The sequence below is a fragment of the Phaseolus vulgaris genome, chromosome 3, assembly GCF_000499845.2.
Source record: "Phaseolus vulgaris cultivar G19833 chromosome 3, P. vulgaris v2.0, whole genome shotgun sequence".
NCBI classification, from domain to species: domain Eukaryota; kingdom Viridiplantae; phylum Streptophyta; class Magnoliopsida; order Fabales; family Fabaceae; genus Phaseolus; species Phaseolus vulgaris.
In genome coordinates this window covers 23,143,895-23,165,788 of record NC_023757.2, presented here as the reverse complement: position 1 = coordinate 23,165,788, position 21,894 = coordinate 23,143,895, and the positions used below count along the sequence as shown (strand labels likewise).

The 21,894-nt window shown below is 47.6% G+C and overlaps 1 protein-coding gene across 1 annotated transcript; it reads left to right on the top strand.

The window, feature by feature from the left end:
- Positions 1-8,171: 8,171 nt before the first annotated feature.
- LOC137839374 (uncharacterized) lies at positions 8,172-8,960 on the top strand. The gene has a single exon (XM_068648492.1). The coding sequence runs from the start codon at positions 8,172-8,174 to the stop codon at positions 8,958-8,960; it is 789 nt and encodes a 262-aa protein (XP_068504593.1).
- The last annotated feature ends 12,934 nt before the right edge of the window (positions 8,961-21,894 follow it).

Here is a 21,894-nt window from a genome sequence, read left to right as displayed (position 1 = left end):
TATTCTAGACCTATACAAGTTCCAATACATCATTTTCTATTATGTCTTTGCTAGTTCATCATCCTGTTTTTTTTATTCCTATTAGGATTCCTCTGTTTCTGAAAAAAAGTGCTTACTGTTTTTCCTTATTGCAACTGATTTACGTACTGTAAAATTCTGAAATTCTGGATTTGAGATATTCAAAGTGTTAGAAAAGAATAGAAAAAATAATCATTCAAAAATATGAAGTACACAAAAAATGATAAATAAAATAAAAAAAGTGTACATTCCTGCCGAAAAAAAAATACGGTAATCTGGCAGTGATTTTAAAAAACTTATTTCTCTCAATTGGCTTACTGTTTTTAATTGATTCCAGTGCCATTTTTGAGTTAACATCTTGAAGTTTCTGTGGTATAAATTTCATAATCCAGTTCACTCTACAACGTTCCAGTTAAATCAGTGAATATCAAACACAGTTTGCATAAATTTTTTTTTCCAGTAGCTAAATTTTTTTTGTTTTCTTCATCTACTCTAGTGCTTTTCCTTAGGTATTCTTTTGTGTGCCTACTTTTCTCATTGAGTTCTTTATTTTCTTGATTGTCTTTCATTCTTACTCTTTGAGTTTGTCTTACATATAGTATTCCTTTTGCAATTACCTTTCCTTGCTTATACCTTTTCTTGTTTGTCTTTATTGTTTCTTTGGTTTTGTGGTGGTTTGCTCTTAAGATTGGTGTGCTTGCTTTGACATATTTCATTTGAGGATTCCAAGGCCTCAAGATCAGATTGGAGCAAGAACATTATTTCTTTGAGAGTGATATCTTTTTCAGCCTTAAGTTCACTTCGGCAGTTTCATTATAGCTCACTGTTTTTGCTAATTTTTTTTTTTAACTTGTTTGCTGTTTTGTGTGTTTGCTGTTTTTAATTACACATGGCTGGATTTTCAAGTGATGCATCCTACAAGCAGAATTCTCCTTCCAAAGCTTCAATTCTTGGTGAATTACATGAAGCTCAAAGAACAATTAGAAGGTTGGAAGAGAAAATGCAAAAGATGGGAGGTCCACCAATCTAGACCATCTCCTTCTATCCATGATGGACATCATTCTCATAGACCATCTTCAAGAGCTTCTTCAAATGATGTTGGCCGTGAAGATGAGCATAGGAGAAGGAGACCTCCACCCCAAATACATGGACAAAGACATCATCACCAAGGGGAAAGAATTCACTACGGCAATGGCTTCTACCATGATGCAAAGTCCAAGCTTCCTTCGGTCAAACTACCTTGTTTTAATGGTTCTAGTGATCCAAATGTGTATTTAGATTGGGAGGCTAAGTGTGAACAAATTTTTGAGATCCATGAGATCCAAGATGAGCATAAGCTCAAGCTAGCCACCCTAGAGTTTAGTGATTATGCCATGAAATGGTGGCATGGAATTGTAAAGGACATTATCTATCACAAGGGTCCTCCCGTGGACTCTTGGAACTCTTTAAAGGATCATATGCGCACTAGGTTTGTGCCCCCACATTTTAGGAAAGACCTCATGTTGAGACTCCAACGGTTTCAACAAGGCACGCTAAATGTGGATGAATATTATAAGGAGCTTGAGACGCTTGTGCTTAAAATTGAATTAGAAGAAAGTGAAGAAGCCATGATTGCTAGGTTTGTGAGTGGTCTTAGGAAGGATATCCAAGACATTGTTGAGTTACAAGAGTATTCATCATTGGGCTCTTTAGTTCATCTTGCAATGAAGGTGGAAGCCCAACTTGCTAAGAAAAACTCTTTTAAAAATGCTTCCAATAATGGATACTACTCCAAGTCTTGGAGAAACAAAACTTCTTTTTCTAAACATCCTTCCAAAGATTCTTCTTTCAAACCCAAGGAATCTAAGCCATCAACATCTAGACCTAAGTCTCCCACTAGAACATCTAACACTAAATGCTTTAAATGTATGGGTTATGGTCATATTGCTGCAAATTGTCCTTCCAAACGAAGTATGTACATGCATGAGGGCATTGTAGTTAGTGAGCATGATTCGGATTCTTCAAAGCATTCATTGCATTCTCATGCATCTAGTGAGGAAGAGAGCGAATGTCCACTTGAAGGGGACTTGTTAGTTGTGAGAAGACTTCTTGGACAAGTTTCACAACCTTTTGATGAAAGTCAAAGGGAAAATATTTTCCATACAAGATGTCTTATTCAAAACAACATTTGTTCCTTGATAGTGGATGGGGTAGTTGTGCAAATGTGGCTAGTACAAGAGTAGTAGATAAGCTTGGATTGCCTACTATCTCTCATACAAAGCCCTACAAGTTACAATGGCTTAGTGAAGTAGGAGAAATAATTGTTAATAAACAAGTCCTCATCCATTTCTCCATTGGAAAATACAAAGATGAGGTATTATGTGATGTTGTGCCCATGGAAGCCACTCATGTTCTTTTGGGAAGGCCTTGGCAATTTGATAGAAAAGTTTTACATGATGGCTTTACCAACAAATTATCTTTTGAATTCCATGGTCACAAGGTTACTTTAAAATCTCTCTCTCCAAAAGAAGTCCATGAGGACCAAGTTATCATGAAGAAAAGAGGGAGAGTGAAAAAGATAAAAAAGATAAAAAAGATAAAAAAGATAAGAGTTCTAAGCCTACACTCCTTGTGTCTAGGCGTGACATTGAAAGGGAAATAGTGGCTCATCATCCTCTTTTTTTAGCCATCCCTAGAACTCTTAGCATAGAATCACTTGTTGATAGTCCTCATTGCTTGGAAAATTTGGTAGAGGAGTTCAAAGATGTGTTTCAAGATCCTCCAAATGGACTTCCACCTTTGAGAGGGATTGAGCACCAAATTGATTTGATACCGGGCTCTTCTTTACCAAATCGTCCCGCATATAGGACCAATCCAAGTGAAACCAAGGAAATTCGCCAACAAGTTGAGGCTTTGATTGAGAAAGGGTGGGTGCAAGATAGCATGAGTCCTTGTGCTATGCCTATCATCTTAGTGCCAAAAAAGGATGGCACATGGCGAATGTGTTCGGATTGTAGGGCCATAAATAACATAACCATTAAGTATAGGCATCCCATACCTAGACTAGATGATTTGTTGGATGAATTACATGGTTCTAAAATCTTTTCAAAGATTGATCTTAAAAGCGGCTACAATCAAATCCGTATCAAACCGGGTGATGAATGGAAGACGGCTTTTAAGACCAACTTTGGTTTATATGAGTGGTTAGTTATGCCTTTTGGTTTAACTAATGCACCAAGTACCTTCATGCGCCTCATGCATCATGTTCTTAGACCTTTCATTGGTAAGTTTGTTGTGGTTTACTTTGATGACATTCTCATTTATAGCTTATCTTTGAATGATCATAGGTTGCATGTTAGGCAAGTTTTGGAAACCCTTAGGAAGGAACATTTGTATGCTAACCTTGCTAAATGTATGTTTGCTCTTGATCATATAGAATTCCTAGGGTTTGTTGTGAGTTGTAAAGGGGTCCATGTGGACAAAACAAAGGTGGTGGCCATTCAAAATTGGCCTACACCGAAATCTTTGAATGAGGTCCGAAGTTTTCATGGGCTTGCTTCTTTCTATAGAAGATTTGTGCCAAACTTTGGTACCATTGCCGCACCACTCAATGACATAGTGAAAAAGGATGTGGTCTTTCATTGGGGAGAAGCACAACAAAATGCTTTTGATACTTTGAAAGAAAAATTGACTAATGCTCCCATCTTGGCCCTTCCTAATTTCACTAAGACATTTGAGATTGAGTGTGATGCTTCAAGCATAGGTATTGGGGCTGTTCTCCTTCAAGAGGGCCACCCCATCGCCTATTTTAGTGAGAAATTGAAGGGAAGTCATCTCAACTATTCCACCTATGATAAAGAATTATATGCACTTGTTAGGGCTTTGTTTACTTGGCAACACTATCTTTTTCCCAAAGAGTTTGTGATACATAGTGATCATGAATCTCTTAAATATTTGAAAAGCCAAAACAAACTTAACAAGAGGCATGCTAAGTGGGTGGAATTCATTGAGCAATTTCCTTATGTGATCAAACACAAGCAAGGCAAAATAAATATTGTGGCGGATGCTCTTTCTAGAAGATACACCTTGCTAAATCTTTTAACCTCTCAATATCTTGGTTTTGATCACATTAAGGAACTTTATCATGATGACCTTGATTTTTCTCTCCTCTATCAAGAGTGTCTTAAGGGTGGACACAAAGATTTTTTTATTCAAGATGGCTTTCTTTTTAAAGGAAAACGTCTTTGTGTTCCCCAATGCTCTATTAGATTATCTCTTGTTAGAGAAGCTCATGAGGGGGGTTTAATGGGTCATTTTGGGGTTGCTAAAACTTTGGATGTGTTGCATGAACATTTCTTTTGGCCTCATATGCATAAGCATGTTCATAGTTTGTGTGATAAATGCATAGCTTGCCGCAAAGCTAAATCTAAAATGCATCCCCATGGTCTTTATACTCCTCTTCCTATTCCTTCAATGCCTTGGGTAGATATATCTATGGATTTCATCTTAGGCTTACCCAAGACATCAAAGGGAAAGGACTCCATTTTTGTGGTAGTGGATCGTTTTTCAAAGATGGCTCACTTTATTCCTTGCCACAAAGTGGATGATGCATGCCACATTGCAAACCTCTTCTTCCAAGAAGTGGTTCGCTTGCATGGGATTCCTAGGTCTATAGTGTCCGATAGAGATCCTAAGTTCTTGAGTCACTTTTGGAAGACCTTGTTCCCTATCCTGGATAACCGCCCTGGCGATTCCCTGTTCCCTTGCTTCCTCGGGGCGATTCCGCGCCTCTTCCTCTTCCAGGCCAGCATTCCTCTCCCCTAGCTCAGCGTCTATCATCTCTACATCCCTTCCGGCGGCCTCCTCTGTTACCGGCGGTCTGGGCTTCACACCGGGAGGTGGGTGGTTGTTACATAACTCACTGATCTTTTGTTTTCAGGCTATTCTCATAGCACCTTTTCGCTTCTTTCTGATCAGACTTGATCGTGATCACCACCCCTTCCATGGACTTCACCTTCATGTGCCGTGTCGACGGAATGGCGCCTATCCTATTAAGAGTGGGCCTTCCCAACAGGATGTTATATGCTGAAGGGGCGTTTACGATGAGGTACTTGATTTTCTCCGTCCTCGACCCAGCCTCATCTGTAAACGTGGTTCTCAGCTCAATGTACCCCCTGACCTCCACCTGGTCACCAGCGAATCCATATAAGCACCCTCCATAGGGCCTTAGCTGGTCAAGGGGCAGTTCCAGCTGCGTGAAAGTCGGTCAGAACATCACGTCTGCCAAGCTTCCTTGGTCCACCAGAACTCTGTGGACCTTCCTTCCCGCTGTAACCAACGAAATAACTATGGGATCGTTGTCATGAGGCACAACGTCCCGAAGATCCTGCCTGGTGAACGTGATGTCCACTTCCGGCGAGTGATCTTCAAACATGTCCACTGTCATCACCGATCGCGCATACTTTTTCCTCTGCGATGCGGTGCATCCACCACCTGAGAATCCCCCTGCAATGGTGTGGTTTTCCCCGTGGATAGGCATCTCGTGTTGCTGGGCTTCTCCACCTGCTGGCTGGGAACTCGACGCTCCCCCCGTCCTCCTGTCCAGCAGATAGTCATTTAGGAACCCGCTCTTAACCAGATCGTCGAGCTGGTACCCTAAAGACAAACACGAGTCCAGGTTGTGGCCAAAACACTGGTGGAACTCGCACCAGGCGTCCGGCTTTGACCCCAGCACCTTGTCGCCCAGCTTCTCAGGCGCTTTCAACCTGGCAGATATGTTAGGGATGGCGATCAGGTCCGCTAGTCCCATAACAAATTTGTGCTTAGGCGGGCGATTGTATTCCCGACGTGCTGGTTGTTGGTGCGCTGGTTGTTGGCGTGCTTGGCTTCTTCCCTTGTTTCTCCTGTCGTAAGGATAGCGAGTCCTTTGGTCTTTTTTGGAAGAAGGTGGCGGACGCCAATGTATCATTCCTCACTGCCACCTTGATATGCTTCGAATTCTACGAAGATCAGCTAGATATCCGAATAGGTTAGGACATTACACTCTTGTCTTGACAGCAACTCAAAGGTGTATGGAATCCTACCAAAATTTGCACAAGGATTGCTCAAGATCAATTAAGCAAAGTGCACCGATTGGATTTTCCAAATAGCACACCAAATCAAAGCAAAAATTAAAAACAGCAAGACAAGTATGAAAACAAGATGAACAACATGAAATAAAGAGAACTCAAAATGAAAAAGACCAAGAACTACTCATCTTTGAAGAACCTATGCTCATGATACCAAATGATGACAAATTCATGGAGCTCTTCTCGGAATCATGATCAATGGGTGCGGAAGCTATGGATTGAGATGTGCAAGATCCTCCTAGGAGCTATGGTGATCTTGAAGGTGCATGATGTGTATGGAAAGAGGGAGGTTTCGACCAGCCCTATGGTAGGTGATGAAGATGAAGATTAGATCCTAGAAACAGCGGTACAACAATGTATGGCACAATGTTGGCAGCATAACATTACTCTCATTAATCTTACAAATACATGAGCTAGGCATCTCCTTTTATAGGCTAAGGAGGCCGTAAATCCTAAGCTAAGAGAAGATGAAATGTAAGCCAAATGAAATGTAAATGTGAGGCACATGGGCACATGGAGCACATGGGTGCACATGGGTTCACATGGCTACCAAAACCATCCCTTGATTAGTGAAGGCTTCTAGAAACCTTTGCTAATCAAGGTTAACTCCTCCTTAATTCTAATGTGCAGAAAAATAAACATTTGTCCACATGGCTATGCTATTTACACCCCAATTAAAGCTAAACTACACTTGTTGGGCCTTCACGAAATTTGTGCTAGTAAGCCACTCTCCCATTCATAGCTTTGATCCAAATCTCCTTGTCCTAGACGCTCCTAGCTTGGTCTTCTTGTCCTAGACGCTCCTAACTTGGTCTTAGACGCTCCTAGCTTGGTCTTAGACGCTCCTAGCTTGATCTTGGACGTTCTTGACTTGGCTCTTGCTTTTCATGAAAGGTTGTGCTTGGCCCTCTTCCATTAGTGTCACCCCCCGATACCCATGGGTAGGAAAGACCGTGGAGGGGGCGACACCGCGAGAGGCCTCAGTACCTCAGAACAGTAATAAAGAGAAGAGAAAGGTGGCTCAAGGCCATAGTTCTAGTATCAGTAGGGGGTAACCTGACTCGTGAAGTACCCACGCCACCGCTGGGAGACCCTGGGACAGATACGACCCATGAGAGGGCCACGCCCAGGGGAGAACCACGTGCATGGTACGAGAGAAAGGTAGATACACTCCCAGGGAGAGTGACTAGAGGCTGGGGCGCATGAGTTGGCACCCAGAAAGTCACTCCTTTGTGTTGGATGCACTTCTAGAAAGGAGGACTTACACGATCGATTATCCCTAAGTTGGGTTACGATGCTGTAAGGCCCTCCACGAAGAGTAGCGATCAAGTCAGAAGAACACATGGCAGAAATCATTGAAACATCAAGGTATATCAGTTTCCCTGAAAGTTTGTTAAGGTACGCATTAATTGAGTTTACGTTTCGAACGCTTTAAAGCACTTTAAATGCTTTAAATGCTTTAAACGTTTTAAACGCGTTGAACGTTTTTATACGCTTTAAATGCTGAGGGCGTTTAAAAGGAGCTTTAGACGTTTGAGACAAGGATCCAAGTTTTAACCTAATGATCACAAGTTTCAATTTTACACACACAAACCCTAGTTGTTTTGCTTGCGCACCCACTGTACGCACAGGCAATTAGGGCAACATTCTGTATCCAGTTATTAGACCACCTTTAGAGCATTCATTCACGGTGCTCCGATACGGAGGTGTGTCCCTTTGATGTTTCTCTCTAGCTGACTTGATTGTCGGAGTGCAAACGGCCGCGAGGGTGCCATTTTGTCCACTTCTTTTCAGGTACTCATAGACGGAGCAGAACGAAGGTGCCCTAGCTTGCGAGGACAAGCCACGCACAAAGACGACCCTGGTCAACCGACGAGAACATTTGGCACCCACCGTGGGGCCGATTTAATACATCAGTCCCATCACAAGCACAGTTCATCAGTTCCCGTTCTCAAATTCATTTCCTTTGAAGTTGCACGACAGTTGGAAAGGTTTCCGTAAGCCACAAAAATGATACCCGCACGCGCTAGGAGTGAAGAGATGACCATGGAGCAACTCATGGGTATGATGCAGGGATTGCAAGAAGCAATGGCAGCATCGAAGGATGAACAAGATCGCATGCAGGAGGATCTCGCGGCGTCCCAGGCGAGAAATGAGGAGCTCCATCGCGTGAATGAGGAGTTCTGCCGCGGGTGGCGCAACCCCACAGGACAACGTGACGTAGATGAGGCCGAACCCTTCACCCCACCGAGGGAGTTGTCTACGCCGTTCTCGCAGCAGATCTTGGAGACGGTGATCCCCAACACATTCACTGGGCCCAAGGTGACGTTCACAGGGATGGAGGACCCTGAGGCGCATCTCACCGCTTTCCACACGCAGATGATGCTGGTTGGCGGCTCCGATGCCGTAAGGTGTAAGCTATTCATGAGCACCTTAACTGGAATGGCCATGGACTGGTTCATCAGCCTCCCAGAAGGTCATATCACGTCTTTTGCACAGCTTTCGCAATTATTCAGGGAGCAGTATCTAGCCAACAGGGCTCCACCCTCAGTTTCATATGACTTGTTCGACGTGAAGCAATATCAAGGCGAGACCTTGAAGGAATACATAAACTGCTTTGGGGCGCAAGTGTTGAAGGTTGGCACCAAAGAAGAACCCATGATCGTGTACGCATTTAGAAAGGGGGTGTGCCCTGGGCCTTTCTACGAATCAATCATCCGCAACCGCCCCAAAACCTTCGCTGAAATAAGGCGTCGAGCGGTGGAACACATCGCCTCTGAGGGTGAAGTGTACGAGAAACGCATGTGTGTCGCGCCCGCACGCCCAAGAGCGTAGATGCGTGCACAACCCGCCAGGGTCCACGAGGCCGAGACAGGGAGGAAGAGCCAGGAGAGAAGACGCCCCTACGAGGCAAGGAGGCCCCAACCCAAGGGTCGAGGAGAGGGAAACAGGCCGGCGAGGGAAGGAAATAGACCGCTGCGGCACAATTTTGTGGTGGAGCTAAAGGACCCCATTGTTGTGCCCAACATAGCTGACAGATTGAGGCCACCGGTGAAGTCTGACAAAGTGCTGGGACCTCACAAAGAGTCGTGGTGCGATTTCCACGAGGCGTTCGGGCACCATATCAACAACTGCTTGGCGTTGAGCTATCAATTGGATGAACTTGTGAAGAATGGTTTCCTGAAGGATTATCTTGCTGGGTTTGCTACAACCACAACTCTAGCGATGCTAGAGGGGGATCAGGCGCATGAAATGCCGATCCATGGAGAGGTGCACACCATTTCTAGTGGCTTTCCTGGAAAAGGGCCCACTGCCTCTCAGCGTAAGAGGTATGTGAGGTCAGTGAATTCAGTTGCTGAGGGGGATTCAGATGATCAGTGGGAGTCAGACCTTGTGTTCACTAGGGCTGACCTACGAGATGTTGTCCCACACGACAATGACCCTGTGGTCATTTCAGTTGTCACAACTGGGAGGAAGGTACATAAGGTTCTCGTCGACCAGGGCAGTTCTGCAGATGTCATGTTTTGGTCGACGTTCAATAAATTGCAATTGTCCCCTGACTTGCTGAGGCCCTACACTGGCTGCTTGTATGGGTTCACAGGAGACAAAGTTGAGGTACGAGGTTACTTGGAGCTGAGGACAACGTTCATGGACGGAACGGCGTCCCGTACGGAGAGCATTCGTTACTTGGTAGTCAACGCCAATTCAGCTTACAACATTTTGTTGGGAAGACCAGCGCTGAATAGGCTGAGAGCGGTGGCCTCCACGCGCCACATGAAGATGAAGCTGCCAGATCTTAGTGGCAAGGTAATTGTGATCAAATCTGATCAAGAGGAGGCCCGAAAATGCTATGAAAATAGCTTGAAGACAAAGAGAGGCGTGTTCATGCTACTTGAGCGATCACTCGTTTTGGGTACGCCAATGGAGGTAGAGCCCTTGGAGGAGACAACGCCCGCGGAGCCCACGCCTGTCGAGGCCACACCTGCAGGGGCGACGCCTATAGAAGATGCCCGCGCAAAAGAAAGATACAGTGACGCCTCTTCAAGAGAAGAAGCATACGCAGAGGCCTCGCCCATGGAAGAAGCGTCAGGGGAGGCGACGCCAATAGAAGAGGATCACAGAAATGAGTCTCGTGCAGAGAGCGTGCGGGATAGGCGACACCAACCGGTAGACAATGTGGTGGAAAGGCCAATAGGGGGTAAGATGTTCAAGTTGGGACGTTTGTTGAGCCTAGAAGAACAATAGGAAGTGGCAGCCGTGATCTCACGCCACTTAGATGCCTTCGCCTGGACTGCTGCGGACATGCCAGGCATCGACCCAGATTTTTTGTGCCACCACCTTACCATGGACGCCAAGGTTCGCCCTGTACGGCAATGTAGTTCTAGTGGCTGGCCAATGTAGTTCTAGTGAAGAAGGCGAATGGGAAGTGGAGGATGTGCGTCGACTTCACAGATTTGAACAAGGCGTGCCCCAAGGATTCGTACTCGCTGCCCAACATCAACACGTTGGTGGATAGCACCTCGGGCTGCAAAATGCTGAGTTTCTTAGATGCGTTCTCAGGTTACAATCAGATAAAGATGCATCCCAAGGATGAGAGTAAAACGACGTTCATGACAGAGACGTGCAGTTATTTTTATAAGGTGATGCCATTTGGGTTGAAGAATGCAGGCGCCACCTACCAAAGGCTAATGGACATGGTCCTTGCACCTATGCTGGGAAGGAACGTGCAGGCCTACGTAGATGACATGGTGGTGACTTCGCACAAGAGAGGTCAGCACGCAACGGATCTGGAAGAGCTATTTGATTCCATATCAAAGTACCGCCTCAAATTAAACCCAGAAAAGTGCGTTTCTAGCGTGGAGGCAGGGAAGTTCTTAGGATTCATGCTCACTGAGAGGGGGATAGAGGCGAACCCCGACAAGTGTGCAGCTATCATCGCCATGAGGAGCCCAACCTCAGTTAAATAAGTTCAGCAATTGATTGGGAGGATGGCAGCCCTGTCAAGGTTCGTGTCTGCTGGAGGGGAGAAGGGCCACCCCTACTTCCAGTGTCTAAAGAGGAATAGCCGTTTTGCATGGACAGATGAGTGTGAGGCAGCATTCCTCAATTTGAAGGAGTACTTGGCGACGCCACCTGTGCTTTGCAAGATTATACTTTGCAAGATCATGGCAGGCGTCCCCCTTCGATTATACTTTGCAGTAACAGAGTGGGCCATCAGCTCTGTGCTGGTCCAGGAGCAAGACCAAGTGTAGAGGCCCATTTACTTCGTAAGCAAGGCCTTGCAAGGCCCATAATTGAGGTACCAGTCACTGGAGAAGGCGACATTAGCAGTGGTGTTCTCAGCCAGAAGGCTCCGCCATTATTTCCACAATTTCACAATGGTGGTGATGACGAACCTCCCCATCCAGAAAGTACTTTAGAAGCCAAACGTAGCTGGGAGGATGGTTCGTTGGGCGGTGGAGCTGTCAGAGTTTGATATCCAGTATGAACCCAGGGGGTCCATCAAAGGGCAGGTATATGCAGATTTTGTCGTAGAGCTCTCACCAGGAGGAGGCCATCAAGAGGTGGAATTAGGATCACAGTGGATGCTCTCAATGGATGGGTCCTCCAACCAGCAGGGGAGCGGCGCTGGGATAATCTTGGAGGGGCCTAACGGAGTGTTGATCGAGCAAGCCTTACGCTTCGCCTTCAAAGCAAGCAATAACCAAAATGAGTACGAGGCGCTGATCGCTGGAATGCTCTTAGCCAAGGAGATGGGCGCGCAAAGCCTCTTGGCGAAGAGTGACTCTCAATTATTCATAGGGCAAGTAACATGGGAATACCAGGCAAAGGCTCCACAGATGGTTGCGTACTTGAGGTACATCGAAACGTTTTGGGGAGCCTTCGCTATGTTGGAGCTGGTGCATGTTCCTAGAGAACAAAATGCCAGAGTTGACCTGCTTGCCAAGCTGGCCAGCTCAGGCAAGGGGGGAAGGCAGAGGACGGTCATCCAAGAGACGCTCAAAACGCTGCGAAAGTTCGTGGCGAACAATAGGGTGGGTGTCCTTCACATTAGCGCAACAAGAGGAAAGCCAAGGAGCCATCGCTCTTTGATTCAAGATACGACGAGGGCACCCCGCATCAGCACCTACGCGGCCTCGCCCGAAGGAGAGAAGGGTGTGTATGTATGCGCCTTGGAGGAAGGCGACACGTGGATGACGCCTTATAGGCGATACATTGCAGATGGAATTCTCCCAGCAGAGCCTGGAGAAGGGAAGAAGATAAAGAAGAACTCTACAAGGTACACCCTCAGTGATGGAGTGCTGTTTAGGCATGGGTTCACACACCCAATTCTGACATGTGTGAGTGGCGATGAGTGTACGAGGATCATGTCAGAGCTTCATGAGGGGATTTGTGGAAGCCACGTGGGGGGAAGATCAATAGCTTCTGTTCCGGCCGGTTGACTTGGGACGTCTTTGTGCACAACCTCACCCGTCAGCTAGGGACTCCTTCCCACTGGTGACCTGTGGATTCCTGCAAAGAAGGACAAAAGGGCGCCGTAGCGGCCGTTTGCACTCCGACGCTCAAGTCAGCTAGCAAGAAACACCAAAACTCTACACCTCCGTATCGAAGCACCGTGAATGGCACTCTGAAGGTGGTCAAAGAAACTGTGTCTAGTGTATATTTTCTCCTTTTGGCAAACAACCTCTCTCCCTAGTCCCTTGTCCATAGCCTCAAGACTCGAGCAAGCAACTAGAGTGTGTTCTAGGAAAGTCTGCCAAAAGTTCCAACCCCGTTTCCAACATTCGAGGCGCTATTTAAGCTACTCCAGCATTCAAAGCGCCTTAAAGCGCATTTAATTATAAAACGTTCAGCGCATTTAAGACGTGTAAACCGCTTGGGAGCATTTATAGTACCTTAAACGCTCGAAACGGAAACTGTATTAAATAACTTTAATTACCTTGTACCTGACAAAATGACGTTTCTATTCTGACTTGGCTGCTGTACACGTGGAGGGCCTCACAGCGCCGTGACCCCATCTGGGGGTATTTCCTCGTGTGAGTCCTCCTACCTGGGAGTGCATCTGCGCAATGGGTGACTTTTTGGGTGCCAACTCATGCCCCCAAACATCTAGTCACTCACTTTGAGAGCGTATCTACCTTCCTCTCGTACCCTGCACCGGGCTACCCTGGGCGTGACCCTCCTCATGAGTCGTATCTACCCCAAGGGCGTCTCGGGGGCGGCATGGGCGCTTCACGAGTCAGGTTGCTCTCCACTGGCGCTATTACTATGGCCTTAAAGCCACCTTTCTTTTCTCTTTATTGCTACCCTGGGTTATCGGGGTTTGAGGCCTTCCCACGGCGTCGCTCCCTCCATGGTCTTTCCTACCCATGGGTATCGGGGAGCGACACTGTGATTGCCTTGCTTTTGTGACATTTGACCTTGGCGACGCCCTAGCTGGGCGACGCCTTGACTTGGCGATGCCTTCACCTAGGCGACGCCTTACCTTGACGACGCTCCCTCTTGGCGACGCCCCGCCTCGACGATGCATGCACTTGGCATCGCCTAACCTAGGCGACGCCTTATGTTGACTTTGACCCCGACGTTGACTTTGACCCCGACGTTGACTCTGACCTTGACTTTGTCAACGCCCGGATACGGGACGGTACACAAGCCCCCCAGTCTTAAGCTGAAGACTTGTCTTCAGCGAAAAAACTAAGGTCTTGTCCACGCCATCCACGTGGCACCCTGGTGAGGTGTCATTCTTTGCTGACGTGACACTCCTTGAACCATTGACATGACATTCTCTGAACCATTGGGGTGCCCTTAATGGCTGATTGGACATCCTCTGAAACGGGGAAAGCAACACCTTTTAGGGCCACGCTTAATTGCTTGCCACGTGGCTCATCACGCGGTCAGCCTCAAGAGTCTCTTGCGCTCCCAGTGAGCGCCTAATCCTGCGACACGTGGCATCATCGCACGGTCACCATCTGTTGCCCTTCGCGCTCCTCGTAACGTTTAAGTTACCCAAACTCTGCGCTCGAAACCACTGTTACATCCACTTTCTCTGCCTTCTCGCACTGTTCATCTTCTTCGAATTTTCTCTCTCGCGATCTCTGCTTTTGCGTGCTTTTGCTTATCACACCCTTCGACCCTTAAAGGTACGGTTTTTCCTACCCTTGTCCATCTGCTTGTCTTTTGATGTCGTTCTTGTGCTTCTTTGTCTCTCTCGTCCCTCTTTCTCTCGCGTGGGTAGAGTTTGCCTAGGGTTTCTCCTTGTTTCCCCCTTTTCTTCTTCAAACCCCTTTTCACTGAACCCTTTCTTTTCTCTTTACTCTTCAGCTCTTGCGTCAATGGCGAAAACCAAGACCACCGCACCTCCTCCGCTCCCTAGGTCTCACTATAAAGAGGAGTATGACTGGGCCTCCGACGACCTCCTCGACGAATGCTCCACCTTAAAATCCGTTAACGACGTGGAGGCCCACAGGGGGGACCCCGCGCTCTACAACTTCAACGCATTCCACAAAACTCATCACTCCCACGTCTTGGTATGTCGTGTGAAACCTGGGGTACCTGTTTGTGTGGACTCGAGGGCCACCGGGGGAAGTCCTTTCTTCTTCCTCTACCAAATGGTATTCAAAAGGGTGGGCCTGCGTCTCCCTTTCACTTCCTTCGAGAGGGAGCTGCTCACCGAAATCAACACCGCCCCCGCCCAGCTTCACCCCAACAACTGGGCCTTCGTGAGGGGTTTTCAAATTCTTTGCGGGTATTTGGGCATTCCCTCCTCCGTGGATGTCTTTCTTCATTTTTTTAAGGTGAAGAAACAAGGTAAAAGTCTGTGGATGAGTTTTTCTGGCGTCGCCGGGCGCATCATCCTCACGCTCTTCCAAAATTCATTCAAAGGCTGGAAAGGGAAGTTCTTCAAAGTGCGTGCGACCAAATACGATCCTACTGCACTGGAAGGCTTTCCCCTGTACTGGATGGACAAACCCATAACGATCAAGGCCTTGGCTTTGGATCAACTCGCCCCTACTGATCGGGACGTGTGTAAAGCTTTGGCTGAGCTCGGGGTGGTTTTTGATACCGCCAAGCTCATTGCCAACGAATTCAACGCTCATGGACTCTCCACTTACTTTGGTACCTGTTCTTGATTGTTTGTACTGTATGGGCTGTCGTGGTTATATGAACTCACTTGCATTGCTTGAACCCCTATGAATATCTGCGTGTGTTTGGTTGTGAGTACTTCCATTCTGCTTTATCTGAATTGGACTTTGCTCTATTACTCTCACTGCTGCAGGTTCAGTAATGACTTCTTCGAGGCGACTCGCACTTGCCAAATTCCTGAAGAAGGCAAAATCCGCCAAAGGAGGTGGAGACGTCGTCGCCCCCGACGTGCCAACCGTCACTTCCCTGCCGACTCCTCCTCCGTCTGCCTCTCCTCCTCCCATTGTCGCGGTTCCATTGGCCATGGTGTCGACTCCTGCCCCAGCACGCCCCAACAAAGGAAAGAGGGTGCTGGTGATAGATTCCGAGTGAAGACTCGGGCGCCGCCTTGGTTTCCAATAAGAGGAGGGCCACGGGTGTTCTTACCTTGACTGCCGCGTCTCCCGGTGGCGGGGGTTCTCTCAGGGACGATCCTCCAAGCGCCACATCACCTCCGCCTCAAACAGTCCAAGAAGAACAAGAGGAGGGGGCTGATTCGGTTCCTCCGCCGCTACCGCTTCGTGAAGCGGCTGAGGCCTCGGGCTCTGCCCCTCCTGCATCAGTTCCTGCTTCGACCTCCCGCGGGCCTCGGATTCCTCGCCCCATCCACCGGGAGTTGACGCAGGGTTTTACTGAAGGAATGTCGCCAACGGATCCTCGCAAGGGGGGAGGCATGCCTTATTACATGGGGGCGTTCCTGGCGGTGGCACTTAAGTGGCGCACCCAGGCCCGAAGCGCTGTCAAGGGGAGGGAGGGTCTCCGTAAACTGAGGCAAGAGGTAGGAGCGCTGAAGGAGGAGAAGCAAAACTGGGGGCTGAAGGAGGAAACTTCCCAAGCTTCGCTGAAACTGGCCCACGAGGGTAGGGAGGGGGCCAAGGCATACGCGCACAAACTTGAACAGGCGCATGTCGACCAACTAGCCCAGCTCACTTCCTACCAAATCCAAAGCATTGGCCTCCAAGAGGCGGCTCTTGCCTTCAAAGTGCAGCGGAAAAAACTCGAAGAACTGGACGTTGCTTGGAGGCAGAAGTTAGGTGAGAGAGAGGACGCTTTGGCGGCGAAGGTTGAAGCCTTGGGCCTTCTCCAAGCCGAGGCCAACAAGCTCCGGGTGGAGAAGGAGTTCTTGGAGAAACAGTTGACGTCCAAGGACTCTAGGATTGCTGAGCTAGAGGGGGAGGTCCAAGAACTGACTTGGGAGATGGCGGGCGCGTTTGACGAGGGTTTCCAAGAGGCTCTGACTCAGGCGTCTTGCGAGAACCCTGGCATCAACATTTCAAACTGCGATTCCACACACCATGCCTATGGAAGGTCGTGCCTCTCGACTTGGATGACTGAATCGCCGACTCTCACCTGCCACCTTTACCTTTCGCGCTTTATATTTGTTTTTCCCAATCTTTGATAAACTTGTAAATCCTTTGAACTATTTGCACCTTTGTCAGAACTATGGGTTTTGCATGACAATTTTGTACTTCTGAGGTATCGAGTTCCGTCTGTATGATATCTTTGCCTTCGTTCTTCACCTTTACGTACTTCGATTGCTTTGCCTGTACTTTTACCCGTTTTTTTCGCTGTGTTGGGCGACCCTGTACATCCGGCGCCTTACTTCTAAAGTGTACCTCAGAACCTATTCTGCCTTCGTATCCATGAGGCCTCTGCTTCGTGAAGGCGATGGTAGCTCCGCTATTGCTGCAACGCGAAAGCTGAGACCTACTCTGGGTCTTAAACAATTGGGACAAGGTCGCGCTTCGGTGCCCACGCCCACGGAGAGGCCTGTCTAACAGCGCCGTATCATCCATGAGGTGTCTTAAGCACCCAGGCGATCTGTCCCTTGATTCTTTTTGCTTGGCGCCCACGCCTGAGGAGAGGCCTGCTACAGCAGCGCCGTATCGTCCTCAGGGTGTCTGGAAACACCAAGCACCGGGGAGGCTCGAAGCCCCCAGGGGGTCATTCCCTCCATGGTCTTTCCTTCCCATGGGTATCGGGGAGCGACCTCACCGGTGGTTCACTCGTCTTTCGGCGATATCGTCTCCCTCCACAGTTTATCCTACTCGTGGGTATCGGGGAGGCGACGCCGTTGGTGACTAGTTTGACTTCTTCGATTTCGTCTCCCTCCACAGTCTTTCCTACCTGTGGGTATCAGGGAGGCGACGCCGCTGATAACTTATACTGGCGACGCCGTCGGCGTCTCATGCTAGCGACGCCATTGGCTTCTCATACTGGCGACGCCTGGGGTAGTGGAGAGCTCAGGGTCTCGCCCGCGCCACCCACGTGGCATTTCCTGTATGGGTGATGGGACATTCCCTCACTTGACTTCATCCTGACATTTTCTGAGCTTCTGGCAAGATGCTCCCATTGTTGGTGGCGCGTCGTACCCTTGGGCATTCTGTCGACGCGACGTTTTCTGAATGATAACCAGTGGCGCCAGGATCGTCCTCCCATCATCTGACACGTGCCTCGATCGCACGGTGCTCCCTATTTGCGTCGCTTGGCGCTCTAACTGTAATATTTAGATCTTCAAAATCTTATACCTGCGTTCATCATCTCTGTGTTTCGCACCCTTCTTGCACCGCTACACACAGAGTTCCTTCTGCATTCCTCCTAGTTGGCGCCTTACCTCCCGTGTTCCTAACGCGCCATTCTTCTTTGAACTCCCAGCTCTTTGCTTGCCTCTCGTAGCGACATGTCTTCCCATGCTCCTTCCCCTAGGGCTAACCCCAAGGATCCGTATGCATGCCTCGCGCGAGCTCCTTGACGAGTGCTCATGCTTGCTTTCTACCAGGGCCATAAGGGAACACAAAGGGGATTCGTGTTCCTACGATCATCGTGCCTTCGCTAGGAGGCATGACGATGACATTGCCGTACTCCCTTGCACCCTGGGGGAGCCGGTGTGCGGGGACGAACGGGCCAACGACGGTGATGGCATTTTCATGAAGGTCTTCTTGAATCATGTAAGCAAGTGGTGCGGAAGCTATGAAGGTGATGAGAATCAAATAAAGGAGGCTTTTATTAATGGAGGAAGAGGACATCCACCCTCACATTTGAAGTTCTTCCTTCTAGTCTTCTCAAAATTAAAAGAAGACATAAAATAAAGATGATGCCCAAGCCCAAAGCCCAAGCCCAAGCCCAAGAAGGCCAAAGCCCAAAGAGCCCAAGTCCATCCCATGAGGGGCAAGGCCAAGCTTTGAAATACTCTTGTATAGTTTTAGGAGGTGTGGTTATTAAATAAAGGAGTGTGAAAATGTAAAATAAAGTCACATTACCCATGTGACTTAGGAGAGTGGTGTAGGTGTAGTTTTTGGGAGGTGTCATAGTAGAAAAAGGTCACACCTCCCATGTGACTTGTTTTTGGTGGGAATTTCAAATGAGTTTATTTTGAAATTTCCCACCTATTTTTCAGCACCTTAGGCTATAAATAGAGGTGCTTCCTTTGTAAAATTCAGATTGGAATTAATCTAAGAAAACTCTACTCAAATTTTGAGTGAACTTTGGAGAGCTTTGAGCCTTCTTCTCTAGTCTTATCTTGATGGATCATTGGAGTCCTCAAGTGGCGGCATCACTCTCATCTAGGAGCATTCCACACTTCTAGTGGCGAGATCATCCAACATTCTTCCATCTTCATGAGCACTCTCTTCTCCTTCCTTTCTTCTCTTTCTATTGTTTTTGTTAGCTTGTGTTCTTGAGTTTTGGTTTGGTGTTCTTGCTGTTTTTTATGAGTTTTGGTTCGGCAGTTTTATATTTCAGTCCATTCATCTTGTTCCTTTGCTTTTTTTACTCTTTTGTTCGGTTCAATTTGACTAAAATTGGTTCATCCAAATGAGTTTGGGATTTGGTACTAGTTTTTGGTGAGTTCTTGTCTTAGAACAATGATCAAACTCTAAGAAAAGTGCCTCTATAATGTCCAACTCAAGGTGATTCCTAAGAAGGTCAAGAACCTTTCTCTATGTGGCTAGTGGAATCACATCAGAAGGTGTGTGTGCAAGATCCTCCTAAGAGTGGTGTTGATCTTGAAGGTGCATGATAGGTATGATTATAGGGAGGTTCGGCCAGCCCAAGGAGATGTGAAGGAAATGAAGTTTAGAGCCTAGAATTCTAGGAGAAGCAAAGCTTGGCACAAAATGGCAGCATAACTTTACTCACAATAAACTTGAAAATACAAGGTGTAGGCTCCTCCTTTTATAGGCTAAGGAGGACCATAATGCAACCCTAATGCTAGCCAAATGAAATGTAAATGTGAAGCACATGGGTGCACATGGCACATGGGTGCACAAATGAGCACATGGGGAGGGGTGTGTCTAGTTTTTATGCTCACCCCCTCCATGGGCTTTCTAGACCGGCCTTGGTAAATTTAGAGGTTTTTTTAGAAACTCCAAGTTTACCTAGGTTGGTGTTTTAGGTGCCAAAATTAATTCTAAGAAAATTACAAATAAAGTTCCTATGCTAATTTTGACAAGAAATTAAAGTCTACTCTACACTAGAGTTTATGGCATTTGAACATGTAAAAGAACGTCTTCTTGGATCCTCTTGGCCATAACTCTATGGTTGGCCCAAATCTACCCTTTGGTGGGCTTGCATGTGGGCTTGTGCTTGGGCCTCTTCCATCAGACGGGGTCCCCTTCTTTTACTTCTATCAGGTGGTATTCAAGAGCATCGGCGTGCGCCTGCCCTTCTCCAGGTTCGAGAGGGAACTATTGACGGAGATTAATGCTGCTCCGGCCCAGTTGTATCCTAATAGCTGGGCTTTCGTCAAGGCCTTTGACATACTCTTTGGCTTTCTGGGGTGTGCACCCTCGGTTGATATCTTTCTTCACTTCTTTGAGGTGAAGAGGCAAAGGAACAACCTCTGGGTGACTTTCAGTAACGTTCCCGACAGGGTTCTCCTGACTCCTTTCCAAAACTCCTTCACTGGGTGGAAGGGTAGGTTTTTCAAAGTCTGTTGCTCTGATCTCGTGCCTTCCGCCCTAGATGGTTTTCCACTGTACTGGGTGAGGGAGACGAGAGCCCTGAAGTCCAAACCCTTCAAGAAACTAACCCCGAACGACCAGGTGGTTTGCCGGATCCTAGCTGAGGCGGGGGGTTTTGACTCCGCCACTTTGATTAGTTTGAAGTTCAACGCCAAAAGTTTAGAGAAGTATATATGTACGAGTGACTACCTTAGAAACTTCTGCTCTCGATCCTTTCTAAATCTTTGCATGTTTTGCCTCTTGGTGTCTTTACCATGTTTGTTTCCCTTGGCGCAGGTTCGAAGATAAACCAGAACCGGAGGTCACAGCTTACCCGGGCACTGAGGGCCGAGAGCGGAGCTTCGTCCTCCTCCCATCCCGGCTCCGGAGGCCACTGAAAAGTGGTCTGTTTGTACCTTTTGTTTGAGCATAGGGCATGTACCTGTTCGCCTCATTTATCTCATTGACCTTTATCTCGAACTCTATTTGTAATATTAACTCTCTGGTGTCATGCTTTCGCTTTCTGCAACGCCGCTTCATTTTTGCACACCTTCGCCTCGGCGACGCTTCCTCTTGGCGACGCCTGCATCTGGCGACGCCTGCTCTTGGCGACGCGTATGCTTGGCGACGCCTGTCGCCTATTTCGAATCTCTGTCTTTCATCTTTTTAGCCCTTGGCCTTGCGCTTCGAGTGGAAAGAAGATGAAAACTGAGGCAAATCTTTTCTTGAACTTCTTTTTCTTTTATTTGGGTGACCTCGTTAAAAAACCTCCGAGAGGGAAAAAGAGTGTCCTCTATAATAAAATTGTTACATGGCTGTCTTCTTACATAGTTCAACTAAAATAAAACTTCAAATTGGCCGCATTCCAGCTGCGTGGAATGGGGGCCCCTTCCAATGTCTCTAGGTTATATGAACCGTTCCCCTTAGCTTCGGTGATTCTGAAGGGTCCGGTCCACTTGGGAGACAATTTATTTTCCAGGTCGTATGGGTGAGCCTTCCTCATAACTAGGTCGCCAGTCTGAAACTGCCGTGGCTTCACCTTAGAGCTATATTGTCGCTCTACTCTTCTCTTTACTGCTTCGGCCTTTATTCTGGCTTCCTCCCTGGCTTCGTCTAGTAGGTCCAGGTTCACCCGCCACGAAATTTTGGAAGCGTGGCGAGCTTTTGTGAATCTCGACCGGGATCATCGCATCCGACCCATACACTAAGCTGAAAGGCGTCTCCATGGTGGAAGATTGGGGCGTGGTGTGGTATGCCCATACGATCCTTGGCACTTCCTCCGCCCACGCTCCTTTGGCCTTTTCTAGCCTTCTCTTTAGCCCTCTCAGCAAATCTCTATTCGCTGACTCTACCTGCCCGTTAGTCTGGGGTGTTCGACTGATGCGAACACTTGCTTGATGCCTACCTTTGCACACAGGTTTCTCAACTGCTGGCTGGCGAACTGGGTTCCATTGTCGGATACTAGCCGCCTAGGTACGCCAAAGCAGCACACAATGTTCTTCCAAACAAAGTGTTGCACCTTGTGCGCAGTATTCTGGGCCACGGGCTCCGCCTCTATCCACTTGGTGAAGTATTCGATGGCAACAATCAAATACTTCATCTGTCTTATCGCCAATGGGAATGGACCTAGGATGTCGATGCCCCAC

Coding starts and splice junctions, on each gene's coding strand:
- LOC137839374 (XM_068648492.1), top strand. CDS start 8,172: ATGGAGCAACTCATGGGTATGATGCAGGGATTGCAAGAAGCAATGGCA.